This window comes from Sebastes fasciatus, chromosome 7 (assembly GCF_043250625.1).
Source record: "Sebastes fasciatus isolate fSebFas1 chromosome 7, fSebFas1.pri, whole genome shotgun sequence".
NCBI classification, from domain to species: Eukaryota; Metazoa; Chordata; class Actinopteri; order Perciformes; family Sebastidae; genus Sebastes; species Sebastes fasciatus.
In genome coordinates this window covers 6,187,841-6,201,416 of record NC_133801.1, presented here as the reverse complement: position 1 = coordinate 6,201,416, position 13,576 = coordinate 6,187,841, and the positions used below count along the sequence as shown (strand labels likewise).

The 13,576-nt window shown below is 41.8% G+C and overlaps 1 protein-coding gene and 1 long non-coding RNA gene across 8 annotated transcripts in view; one reads left to right on the top strand and one right to left on the bottom strand.

Annotated features, from left to right (window-relative positions):
• Positions 1-8,846, bottom strand: part of LOC141771218 (uncharacterized) — a 75,566-nt gene extending 66,720 nt beyond the window's left edge. Inside the window, exon 1 of the long non-coding RNA XR_012594695.1 lies at positions 8,651-8,846. This is a non-coding gene — a long non-coding RNA (uncharacterized LOC141771218). The remainder of the gene's footprint in view (positions 1-8,650) is intronic.
• eif4g1b (eukaryotic translation initiation factor 4 gamma, 1b) overlaps positions 1-13,576 on the top strand; it is a 40,057-nt gene that overhangs the window by 1,544 nt on the left and 24,937 nt on the right. For 3 of the 7 annotated variants that reach the window (XM_074641246.1, XM_074641245.1, XM_074641240.1), the window contains exons 2-8: positions 6,158-6,210; positions 6,507-6,628; positions 7,699-7,779; positions 8,857-8,889; positions 9,745-9,765; positions 10,366-10,560; positions 11,312-11,408. In XM_074641246.1, coding sequence (XP_074497347.1) covers positions 6,554-6,628; positions 7,699-7,779; positions 8,857-8,889; positions 9,745-9,765; positions 10,366-10,560; positions 11,312-11,408 — 502 coding nt within the window. In that variant the 5' untranslated portion in view covers positions 6,158-6,210; positions 6,507-6,553. Of the gene's footprint in view, positions 1-2,461; positions 2,606-6,157; positions 6,211-6,506; positions 6,629-7,698; positions 7,780-8,856; positions 8,890-9,744; positions 9,766-10,365; positions 10,561-11,311; positions 11,409-13,576 lie in introns of those variants that run through there. The other 4 variants (XM_074641241.1, XM_074641243.1, XM_074641242.1 and 1 more) reach the window with 4 other exon arrangements.

Sequence of the window (13,576 nt, the reverse complement as noted above, 5' to 3'; positions counted from 1 at the left end):
GCTAGTTGCAGTAAGGTTACTCATTGTCACGACATCGTTGACAGCACTGTAGCTGTGTTTATACCGAGCTAGCTAACGACTTTGGAGCATGCATGTGAGTAGCATACCGAGCTAATAACCAGGTAAGAGTAGCCACCCAGTTAGCTTTGCAGCTATCTAGGTTAGTATCCTTATTCGTTGACTCGAAACGACAGTTTACTCCTTAAAATGTGGTTTAATATGGTGCATGCTTTTATATTTAATACATTAGATAGGTAGTTGTCATAGCCGATATGGGCTGAGGCGTGGCTGGCATGATGCCGGCTGTGCATCGCGCCAATAAGCAGCCGAAACCACGTGGTGAAATCCAGATCGGGCCTAGGAAAAAGTTAGCAACATGGCTAATAGCACAACATTAAAGCAGCACGTCTTTGCAGCCTTATTTGTGTGTGTTTGGCATGATCCAGCGTTTCATAGATGCATGCAAATAACTGTCTTTGTCGTGCATTGTGTGTGTGTGTGCATGTGTGAGTAGACAAGCAGGCAGACACGCCCCTGTGTCATAGCAAAAAGTGTCACATATTTTTAGCAGATAAGACACCGGTGTTTTACGAATGCTTGGTATGAGATGAGTGTCTCAGCTGTCTTCTGACATTATGTGAGATTGTTGGTTTAGAGAGGATGACTGGTACGTTCATGTTGGTCGATCTTCAGCCTGCTTGCTGCAGCAGGCATGAGGCTGATGTGGAGGACTGCAAAGACATGTGACCTTATAGCTGAGAAATGTGGGTCCAAAATGGATGCTTTTTTTTTTTTTATGCATGGGACCATAATATAATCAGATGTTTATCTATGTGTGAAAATTTTACTTAAATCGGGAGAAATACAGGAGAATTGTGAACCCGGGAGGAAACCGGGAGAGGGCAATGAAAAACGTCATTCTCGGGAAAATGTATTTATTTATTATTTTATTTTAAAGGGATCATGTACAGTTTAAAACATAAATGTCACCATTTGATGCACCGTACCAGATTATAGCTTTAAGCTAATTCACATCTGTAGTCCCCTGGCAGGTCAAAACAAAGAAACATACTACAGTCATACAAGAAAGAACAATGCACAGCTATACACAATAGCACATCACAAAGTAGGCTTGTCAAGTAGAAGCAAGTCATGTAGACCATGGAATAAAGATCAGTGAGTACAGAGCTGAGCAGCTTTCAACAGATGTTTAAGTTGGTTTTGAAAATGCTGATAGAGCTGCAGCTCGAGGGTTAGCATGTATGTGTTTTGTCTATAAGCATTCATCATAGTTTACCATTCATCAGCCCAGGAGAATATTACGCAGAAGGGTGACCAGATAAATCAAATGTGGGACAATGTGGGACATGTTACCAATGCTGAATGGTAGTCTAACATTTTGATATAATGTCTCACATTTCCATTCTACCCCTCACCCCCAAATCACTTTTTGTCCTTGTTCAGACCTGGCATTAACATGCACCCTGAGTGATCCAATCACAATTGGGCAGCTTTAAATACGTCTGCCCACACCTCACGCATTAGAATGCGTCTCCACATGTGTCTTGAGTGGCCACTTGTGATCTGATCTCACTTCCCCACCCTGTATGCAAATAAACGGGCAGTAAAGCTCTATATGCAAATAAACACGTATAGTCAACACTTGGCTAACACGGCAGACCTTGTGATGTAACATTACATGAGTATCAGTAGTAATATCCTATATATTTGTGAATTTGGGTACATTTTGTTAAAATTTTATGAACATCAAAATAAAAGGTTATTGTCCCAGCGTTCCCGGGGACCTCTGCACGTGCTGGTGGCACTGCTGCCTTTGCCAGGCAACAGCAGGGTACAGAGTTTCAGAGAGCCGGTGTTGAGAGCGAGCGGGCGGGCGTCAGCTCCATGCAAAGCACCGGAACCCACCGGTTTCACCCACTTATAAGTAGTCTTTGTTGTAGTTGCATTTATTTTTCTTTGTGGTAGTTTCCATCATGTTCAGCCTAGATCTGCATAGTTTGTGACTCGGAATTTTCCCAGACATAGCGTAGCAAAGACGGTCAACCTGTACTTGACCCACGTGTGTGCAGTTTGACAGCAAACAGCGCTGTGATGACAGCCTTCCCTGCTTTCTTCACAGTCATTGGATAAAAGCCAGATTTTAGAAAAAGCTTCTGTCCTGCAGTGGTTTGACTTTTGAAAACTCAAAATGTGAAACAACAATTGGGATAAAAATGTTGAGCAGTCCCTTTTAAAGTGGGGCATCTGGTCACCCTATGATGCAGTGATCTCAGACATGCTTTAGTCCGAGTGAATGAATGGAACTAATAGCAGAAGTGCAATCACAGGATAAATGCATGATGTGTGTCATAGCCAGGCTGTCACAGTTCGCCTGACATAAGGACACTACTGAGCTTCCTGTTGTGAGACTTGAAAGCCTAGCGTCTCTGGACATGTGTGGGTTTTGGCAGAATGTTAGTTAACCAGAGGGACATGGGGGCAGGACAGGCTGTTCTGGTGTGATGCTTTGTCACTGGAGTGAAACTTTCACTTGGAGATGTTCCAATAACATGTTTTTCTTCCCGACACCTGAACTTGCAGTAAGGTAGGTTAAACCCTTTGTAAAACACGAACAAATACATACAGAGAATGAATGCATTAGAACTTTCTTTTATTATTCAGTTTGTCAGTTACAAATGGTGCCTTCAAATTTGGTGGTGTTTACCGTGTTCACAAGAAGAGTCCATATGAACCATGCATGGACCTCGTGTGGTATTCACAACCTCGTAAGTGGAATGTTTCAGAAAATTTCTGAGCTGGGACGTGTTTGTTGACGTTGTTGGAAATGGCGGAGGCCATGGAAGTTAATTTTGTGGTGCATAATAAGTGAATATATTGTAATTTTATTCGTATATTGTTTTCTTCGTAATTTTATATGTCTCAGGAAAATGTTGATATTCTCAACAGCCTCATCTTTTTCCTCTGTCATTATGCCTTTGCATTTCCTGCATTATGTTGCCCGCTTGCTAGCTTGTTAGCCTCTGTGGCTTCTAGACGCTGACAGTAACGTTAATATTGCCGTTGCTTAGCAGCACTTGAACGCCAAGCATATCATGTACATGACTTACTACGTTGTAAACACCAGCTCACGAGTTTCATTCGAAGGCACCATATGTACTATGTGTTTCTCATTGGACTGAATAGGCGCCATCTTGGGGTCCAGTAGCCAGTTCTTATAATAAATACACCCGTGGGCTTCACCCTCTATAGGTTACACGACAGCCAACTTCTTTAATAGCAAATGTTCTCCCCCTCTACTCCTTAGCAGGTCATGGGAGTGCATGCAGAGGCTTATGCAACAGTTGAAGGCGCACTGTCCACAGTACTGCATGTCTGACCAGCTCAAATGACTAAACTGGGGTGTATGAGTAGGGGGTGGAGTAAGGTGGGGGTGACACAACTCCCCTAAACAACAGATTCCTGCAAAAATGTGGGCCTCTCTGGGCTGGGGTACCCCTCTGTGCTAGTTATGTAGTGCTGCAAACTGTTCCCAGGATTTGTACTGATAGCTAATTTTTATGAATTCTGCAGACTTATCAGTGTGGTGTTGACGGTGTGTGTGACCCAGTAGTTGTTTAAGAAGCCAGCCACGTCGTACTACTTAAGGGTAAAGCATTTCCCTCAAATGTTTTTTATTAGCGTGTTCCCCAGTGAGAGGAGTAAAGCCTGAGAGACGGTGTAGGTTGTGAGTCTGAGACCCCCTTTTAGCCCAGAGATTGTTTACTCAGCATTTCATCTCCCAGATAGCCCTGCTCAGTGCTCAGTCTGACAATATTTCTGTCTGTGGATGAGCCTCTGAACTGCTGCCTGACAGCCCTCTACTACTACTACTACTACTACTACTACTACTACTACTACTACTACTACTACTACTACTACTACTACTACTACTACTACTACTACTACTACTACTACTACTACTACTACTACTACTACTACTACTACTACTACTACTACTACTACTACATGATTCTCCTAGCTCTTATATTGCTGCTGTTCTCCAAGCTCCAACGCTCCAGTATTCTGGGGATCAGCCCATCAATGTCTTGTCAGTCACTGTTGTTCTTAGCCTGGGATTTCACCTGGCTTTATAGAAACCCTCGCTCAGTTCAAATCTGTTATCTTTACCAGCTGCGACAGTGACGCTGGTATTGTTTTCACCTTTTTTTAGTCTCTGTGAGTCATCATGGCAGGGCACCAGACTAACTTTTGGTTGCACTGGTGCAAATTTTTAATAGTAATACATTTTTTTTTTTTTTTTTTAAAGTTATTTTTTTGGGGGCATTTTCCATTTTTATGACAGGACAGTGGATAGAGTCGTGAAAGGGGGGAGAGAGAGAGAGTGGATGCGGAAAGGGCCACAGGCCGGATTCGAACCCGGGCCGCCGCGGTCAGGACCAAGCCTTAATACATGGACGCCCGCTCTACCAACTGAGCTAACCCAGGCGCCCAATAGTAATACATTTTAAGTGTTTTGTCAGTTCCCATAGACCTACACTAGGGATGTCACGTTACCAGAAATTTAGTAGTCGATACCAATACCAGTGAAATTCCACGATTCTCAATACCAATTCTATACCACAGTAAAAAACAAAAGTAAAACAATACATGTACTTCAACATCCACTCCTTTTTATTACCGTTTGCATACACATTTGCAAAATGTGATCTTGGATAAGGCTGCAACTAACGATTATTTTTTATTGTTGATTAATCTGTTGATTATTTTCTCGATTAATCGATTAGTTGTTTCGTCTATAAAATGTCAGAAAATAGTGAAAAATTACAATCAGTGTTTCCCAAAGCCCAAGATGACGTCCTCAAATGTCTTGTTTTGTCCACAACTCAAAGATATTCAGTTTACCGTCATTGAGGAGTAAAGAAACCAGAAAATATTCACATTTAAGACGCTGGAATCAGAGAATTTCAAACCGATTAATCAATTATCAGAATAGTTGGCGATTAATTTAATAGTTGACAACTAATCGATTAATTATGCAGCTCTAATCCATTTGCTTTTTGCACAGTTCTTGTAACATCCAACATCATAGCACTACTTTTTTTGTGAAATCTGAGCAAAGGATTTAACATTTGCCTATCAGTAAAAGAAATAAAGCAAGTGCTTGAAGGATTATTTAGGTCAACAAATTAAGTGTATAAAAAAAATGTAAAAGACAGTGAAACATATTACTTCATACAGATTGTATATATATATTTTAAACCATTGATTAAAGATCGATACCGTGTTTTTGAGAATCAATACAGTATCACAAAACATACGTATCAATATTTTCTTACAGCCCTATGTGATCTCATCGCAAGATTGTCTCTAGTTTTGTCTTCTTTTGTGTGTGTGTTCACTTAGTCATTACAACCATTTCCGCAGCGTGATTTCCTCCTCTTTGAAAAAAAGACCCAGACTCATCATGACTCAGGCTTTTTACGCTGCTGCTCCAGTGTGTATGTGAGAGAGAGACAAAGTGTGTGTGTGTGTGTGTGTGTGTGTGTGTCCGTGTCCGTGTCCGTGACGGAGATAATTTAGGCCTCGGCTATAAATACTTAATGTGTGACTATTGCAGGGAAGATATAACGTAAGGAGGATGATTACTCTGGAATCATGAAATGACCGTTGGGTCAGTGCGTAGGAAAATGTCTACCTATTTTCAGTCAGTCTGACAATCACTGCAGTATATAAGGTTCTTGAATTAATCTAATACATTGAATTCATTGCCAGTAGTGGCCTGATTTAAATAGATTGTATATTTGCCGGACACGCCCCACATGAAACACAGTTTTAAAAGTCATTGTTATTATAAACTTATAACAGTACAGTTTATAAATATGTATCAGTATGATCATTTTTCTGCCTTTTTTAAGATGATCTTGACCCCATCGTAACATATTAAACTCATCAACTATCTGTTACATGCTCTTCTCACTATACCACTTTTTATACTCTGTCTTTTTGGTAGCCTACATGGTAACAGCTTTGAAATAAATTAGGTTAGCATGGATGCTGTAAAGTATTTGGATTATGTGCAATTAGCCAATAAATGCTCATTTTTAATAAGGTTTCTCTTTCTGTCTTGTCTTTTTAGGAAAAAACTTTCCTCAGTGTAACCACACTTAGGACCTTAAAAGATTCATAAATGTAAGTATACAAATGAGCTGTGACTATTAACAGGAAATATCTACTGTGGTTTCTTTTTTCCAGTTAACTGTAACTTGAACTTTATGCTGGAACGTGTTATGCTAATTTAGTTCTCAAAGACCTATTCTAGTAAACCTTTACCAATTCTCTAGAAACCAAACATACCACATTCCTCTCTTTTCAGATACAAATTGTATTACATTGTCTACCATTAGACCTCACTACTGTGGTACTGAATGTTAATTTATAAGTAAAGATCCGTTTAACCCCCCCCCTGTTCTCTCCTTCTCCGTCAGATTTGTACACAGGTCCACATCCGCCTCCCCATGCAGAACTCCATGAAATGAATAAAGCACCACAGCCTATAACAGGACCCCCCTCCAACCCCCACCCTGCCCCCTCCCCTGGCCTCTCACAGGTAAGGAACCCTGCTACATATACTGCTTTCACACTAAAGAACCCTTTTTAATGTCCAAACCAAGCCAGTCAACACGGGTTAATCAGCTGGGCATGTGGCAACTGTTGGATAATGTACGAGCCTGTCCGAATGTAATAAAATTAGTTTATATTTTCATTTGGTTTGCTAATTGCTCGATAATATAATGAACTACGGCTGGGTTTGTTATTTTATAACGGACAGAACAGGCGACAGATGTATTTCTTTGCAGGTTTATTTGGGTAAAAAAATGGTAACACAAGAAGAAGATAAAACAGATGCGCTCACAGCTGGCTGTACCGCGAGGTGGTCGGCTTGCACAATGCGTTTCTGTTTTTGTGTACTGTGGATGCTTCTCTCATTCAGCAGCCTTGTTAAGTTTGTATACACTAAGTTGTCCCTCACAGTCCCGGTCATCTGCGCTTAATTTCCTCCTCACCACGGGACAGCCGTTAGCTCCCGCACCTCAAAGTGTTGCCACATTTCCATGTTGACAATTAGATTTGTCCCGCCCTGGTTGTTAGCGACCCTGGAGTCTGTGCCATTCACATTGAAATCAACCCAAAATCAGTCAATGCGAGTTAACCCTTTCAAACACACAATCAACGCTGGTTCAACCCTGGTTGAGCCCCTTTGTGTGAAAGTGGGTGTTAAAGTGGCAATCCTTAAGATTTCAGTCCTGGTTGATTTGGCAACATCCTGTTTACTGCTGGTATCTGCAAATGTGGTTTAATACTACAGGTCACAGAATACTGGGAGGGGCAAAACAAACTATATTTAATAAAGAAGTCAGACAATAATTGGCCTTTTCCAACCATTCTGTGAGCCACCATGATCTGATTTTAATTAATGTACAGTGTGTATTCCAACTTCTATGTCAGCTCCCCATTCACTTGAATATGAAAAGATGCTGGTATTGTGAAAAAAGCAAAATGTGACCACAAATATCAGACTGTGCACTTGTTGACCACTTTTTCCTCCCTGCCTCCTCACTTTCAATTCCTCTTCTGTCCCACTTTTCTGCTATTGATATCACTTCCTGTCTCTTGCAGCCCTCATTCCCCCCTGGGCATTCTGTTGTGTTTGCCACCCCACCGCCTCCACAAATGAACCCAACACCGCAGCCCCGACAGGTAGGCCTGCCCACTGCTCACCCTACCTACAGTCAGCTTAAACTGTACCTAGATGAATGACAAACAAACCAATCAGGATAAAAAAAATTGTCTTTTCTTTCTGCTACAATTGTCCCTGCCTGTGTGCAAGTTTGGCATAATTGCTGCTCACTGTTGCTATCTGAAATCTTCCCAATGGAAAACAAAGTGCTCTGAATCCATCTGTGGATTTCTTAAAATGCCTGCATGTCTGTTTGCCTACTTCTCACCAGTTCTGCACCATTTTCAGTACCACTGCTAAGTGTGCAAACACGCTCACACTGACCCTATCCTCATGATTTTAACTTTTTTACTCATTAATCCTCATGACTGACAGGAAGTGCAAGCGGCTCCAACTGCATTTCTTTCGAGCTCGACCAATAAATCGGCCGAACCATGTTTCTTAACTGAAGTTTTAAATGTTTTAATACGCAGACTTATTTATAGTTATTTATAATTTCCGGTGAAGTCTACTGTAATGATCTGTTTTAAGCGGTAGGAAATGCAGTTGAGTAAAACAAATCAATACCAATTGGGGAAAAACTAGTTGCTTTGTAAAGTGGGCATCGCTGTCAGTTTTAGAATGCTAAGACGCCTCCTGTACGACTGTAGAAAGCGGCTTTCTACTGTTTTCAGACTGTCTGAACAACAGTTTTATATTAGCTTTTAAAGGGATAGTTTGGGTGTTTTGAAGTGAGGTTGTATGAGGTACTTACCCATAATCAATGTATTACCTACAGTTGATGACGGTCGATATGCCCCCCAGCTTGGAGAAACAGACAGGAGTACCAGCACGGGAGCAAAGCAATGTACTGCTGTGGACGGACGCCGCAGCGCTGCTCCTGTGTGGTACCTCCTGTCTGCTTCTCCAAAATGGAGGCGTGCCGACCGTCAGTAATACACTGACGATGGATAAGTACCTCATACAACCCCACTTCAAAATACCCAAACTATCCTTTTAAGTGCAGTTGTAAAAGTGCAGAACTGGAGGAAGTGGATAGTGAAGCATGGATCTTGTGCTTTTGTCTTTAACTTCTGTCCTGTCTACCTCTCCTCTAGTTTGCCCCGGGGCCCCGGCCTATACACCAACAGGTACTAACAGCACAACTGACTAACATGACTAACACATATTAGAAGCAGTAGAGAAGATTGAGTGCTTTGACTACTAAAAACATAAGTGGGGACATCCTCAATGAGAGTTACTCTGTGTTGTTAGGCGATCTTAGGGGTGACCATTGTTGCTTTTTGTAAATATTTGAACCTGAAACTATGGGAAACTTACCAGAATAGTTTCCCAAATCATGCTTTAGTGAAGCTAAATATAAGTGCACATGAATGTCCTATGTAAAGGCGTACCTAATACCTATACCTTTCATAAAAATGTTATGAGAAAGGGATCAGAAGAAAACGTTTTTTTACAGTCCGTAATTTTTCAGTCTTCGTATTTTTCTTGTGCATTTTTTAAATCCATCATCTGATAAAAAAAACGTTGCGCACAGAAACCTTGCACACTGAGTCCATTTTGTTTTATTATTCTATTCATTGCAAAAATTCGCAGTACAAGACAAATTAATTACGTGGGTGCAATGGATAGTGCTAGTCCCAAACAGTGCTAATGAATGAATGACATTAGCAAGGAGCTATCGTTTAGCTCTGTCAAATCTTTCCTACATCTTTTGTTTTGCGACCATCCCTGAGGTTGTATTTATTTTTTAACGTGACAAATGCGTACCAAAAATATGGACTTGGTGTGCAAAGGCCTTAGGTAGACCTAGTTTATTTGGATTCTCTGCATGCTGCTTGTTAATTCACAGCTTGGCTCAGATGAGACACGTTCTGGGTGCTGTGCTCTAACTGATTGTGGTGCTTTCTTTCTCTCAATCCTTCTCTCCCACCCTCTCCTTTCCATTTGATGTGTCTCTGTGCGACCTGTGTTTGCTGCTGAAGGGAAGCTTCAGGTCGCTACAGGTAACTCAAATTTCCTTTTTTCTTCCAGTTTTTCTTTCCCTCTTTTTTTTTTTTTCTCACCGTCTTGAGGAGAGCATATGTGTGTGTCTAATATTTGGCAGTGTTTGTGCTTTGTTGGCTTGGTGTCATTTCGCTGGCTACGGCGGTTAGCTCCCAGGCCAGCAGCAGAATGTCAATGAGGAGGCTCTGAATGAACCAGCATTAGCTGCTTTATCTCTTCTGGCAGGCAATATGTTTCCAGTTGGAGTCTAGCCATAGATTCATGGGCAAACTATGAGCCTGGCTATTAGGCTGGACAAACTAGCTCCACTTGGTCCAAGAGATAAAATCATACGAGGGCATGGGGGATGGTTTTTATGTCGGAGGTTTCAGAAAGGTAACTAATAATTCATTTATTTGTCTCTCTCTCTCTAAACCCTATTTCCATCCAATTTCTCTTCCCACATTGTCCCGTGGCCTTTCTTTTTTTCCCCCTACTTTCATCTACATATCCTCTCAATCACCGTTCATCCTCACCTGTCTTTGGTCTGTCACCACCTTCCTCCTCCCACATTTCTCTGTCATCTTCCACCTTGGTTTACCCCCCTGCCTCCTCTCTAGCCCTACTACAACAACAGGGCCAGCCTGCCTCCCAACAGTGGGCCTCGGGGTGTCCCTCTCAGCAGCGGCCCTCGGCCTGTGACGCCCACCCACGTCTACCAGCCGGGCCCCGGCTCCCAAATGATGATGATCCCTGGGCAACAATTGCAATTCTCCAGCACGCCACAGGGAAACGCCTACTTCATACCGGGACAGGTATTTATTTTATCTGAGCCAGATAGTATATCGGCAGCTAACATGACACATTTTTCCTCATATCATCTCAGTAATATAGAGCTTTTTTTTGTATTTTTCTTGTTTGGATAAATTTCATTAACATTGTATTTGCAAAATATTGATTAGTACCTTCATAATGACCTAAAGCTGTGTATTGTGAAGAGAAGGAAAAGTAGGGATGTCATGAGAACTGATGCTTTGTGGAACCAAGTCATACGGTGACGGCGTGATGGTACTCGTATTTTACACCGCACCGTAGGAACCGTCAGACTAAAGGCGTCCTGGGGACGATAGAAAATATGTTTGGGATGCAGTAAACTCGCTATCGACACGTCCAGGGGACGCACCATATTTTTTCCCCTAATAATACTACATTGCGAACAACAAATCTGTGTCGAAATCGGCAGGACGAGAGCCAGTTAACAACAGCTGTTAGCTCCGTGCAGGACTGTGCTGCTTACCGGCTGCTAGCAGCTAACGTTAACTAGCTCCCGTCCTGCCGACTTAAACACGACGGATGCCATTGATTTTACATAATGATGCAGTAAAAATTAGTATTGGGTGAAGGTAAATTCTAATGTTCTCACGATGCGATGTTTTCACAGCAGTATAATAGAAGGGGAATTATGGCCTGTTTAACTTCCTGCACGCAAGATTTATAGTTATCTTCTGACTGTATCTAATGATATTGACCTGTGTCTTGCATGCTTCCTCTTCTTTGTTTCCTCAGTACCGGTCGGCAACCTACGTGGCCACACCCCAGCAGCAGTACCCAGTCCCATCAGTTAACCCAGGCTTCTACCCCGGCACCAGCCCCGCTGAATATGGTACTTACAGTAAGAGGCTCTACCTGGTGCCCTCGCCTGAGCCACTCACACACAGAGACACACTTAGCAGGGTTTATAACTGACACAGGAGCCATCACTGGCCCAAGAATTTGCAAACTTAATCAGCTAGAGAGCCATATAATTATGAAAATGAAAAGTAGTAGGATCCAAACAACAAATGCGTAACACTTCTTTAATGTAACATAAGAAAAAAAACAGAGTAACCGGCAACATGGCAAGCTAACAAAGGTAGCCAAATATATAAAAAAAAAAAAAAAATCTAACCAAAGTCATCAGTATTGGTCAGGCACGGTGCTGTGGGTGGACTTAATGGGCCATTGACGTTATGACTGGTTCGCCCAGCGCTCAGTTTCCAGCTGTGTACAATGTCTGTATCAGCGGTTTAGAATGCAGATCGAGTCCCTGTCTATTTTCATAAGCTACAAATGCATTGAGACTAGAAGAACCTAGAAAACAATGTAGGTAAAAGCGGAGGTAGAGCTGAATATTCCTGCCTGACTTGATTGTCGGACTCGTTTCTGTTAAGACAAGTTTATGAATTAACAGCACAGTGCGCCGCTCTCTCTCTCTCTCTCTCTTATTAAAAATCAATCAAACTCACCCAGCAGTCGATCTTTCTCTCTCCCTGCAATCAACCTAAACAAATAATAATCCAGCCAGCTCATCCAAACAAAAATAAAAACACACTACGAACAGGATACAACATTAACCCTCTGACACCCACTTAGACCTGTTTTTGTCTTTTTTAGGGGGGTACAGGGGGTCTTTAGGGGGAGGTAGCAGGTCAACAGTAAATTTCATATAGAAGTGGTGTACATCATCTGAAAGCTGGGAACCTGAAGATTAATTTGAGATGCAGCTGAATGAGATATGCTCATTTTTATGAGCCGATCAAGTGCAAAGGCATTTTGATTGTTATTAGTTATTATTATTAATATTTTGTTATGTTCCACACGTAACGTAATGACGTCTTCACGATTGTACAATGTGGTGATGCGAAAGACGGGAAGCCTTAGCTTTCCGCTGCAAAAAGAATGAATGTTCTAGCTATTATGGTTTTTATTTTAGATTAATTTAAACAAGATCATGCAAATAACGCAGTGGGAAGTCTGGAATTTTGTGTAAGTTCCTCAGAACCAAAGAGCAACTACATTTGTCTGGACTGTCAGTTGTGCAGTGACAGTCAGTTTACTTTCTTCCCATCCAACATGGAGCATAATGACCGTAATGAAATGCAGCTATGAGACGTGAGTTGTGTTGTTGCCGAGGGGTGCGACCGCGTTCTGGAAAATGTTAGAAGATGCTGACTGTCATCGTCAAAGCAGGTTGAGCGAAATGGGCACTCAAAAAAAAAGAAGTGTGTCAGCATAAATAACATCTGCATTGAGCATCAGATTAATTTCCTGTATGTAACTGTATTGCTTCTATAATACACTCAAAGAATGTAGCTGTCGTAGTTCATACACATGAACCTTTCTGCCATTTTATTCATTCCAAACCGACTCCGTCATCATATTACTTCACATTACTACTAAATCCAGCAGCACTACAGATGTTTGCTGTTGATCCCATGTGTTGTGATGCCCTCTAGAGGTTGCTGAATGTCGATACATCACAAGAAGTGATGATGGGGCCTGAAAACAAACTTGCTGACCCCCCACCAGCAGGCATCTGAACTATGTGTTGTCTTTGTTTAAACTGTAGCTCATCAGCAGTAGAACGAGCTGGCCTGAATACTTTACAGGACTGTAAACACACAGTTCTTCCTATTAGGCTTTCCATGTCAGGCCCTTTGCACATCAGTGTATGTGCACTGTACAATGTGCATGATACTTGAACAATACCTCGGAACCTGCGTATGCATGTTTCTGAAAAAATACAAGTAAGGGATAATGTACAGTGAGCCGCTCATTGTTGTGAAAGAAAGCCTGACAGGGCGATGTCGCACCGGCCTGAAGGGGATTCTTTCACAACAGTGACCCACTCGCTGTACATTATCCCGCTTATTACACGGCTACTTACTGTAGAAATCAATAATTTGAAACAAAACGCTCCGCCAGAGTCCGACATCAGAGCTGCGACAATTGCAATGGTCTGCTATAAAGAAATAACAGACCACAGAACGCCGTGATTAACCAATCAGAATC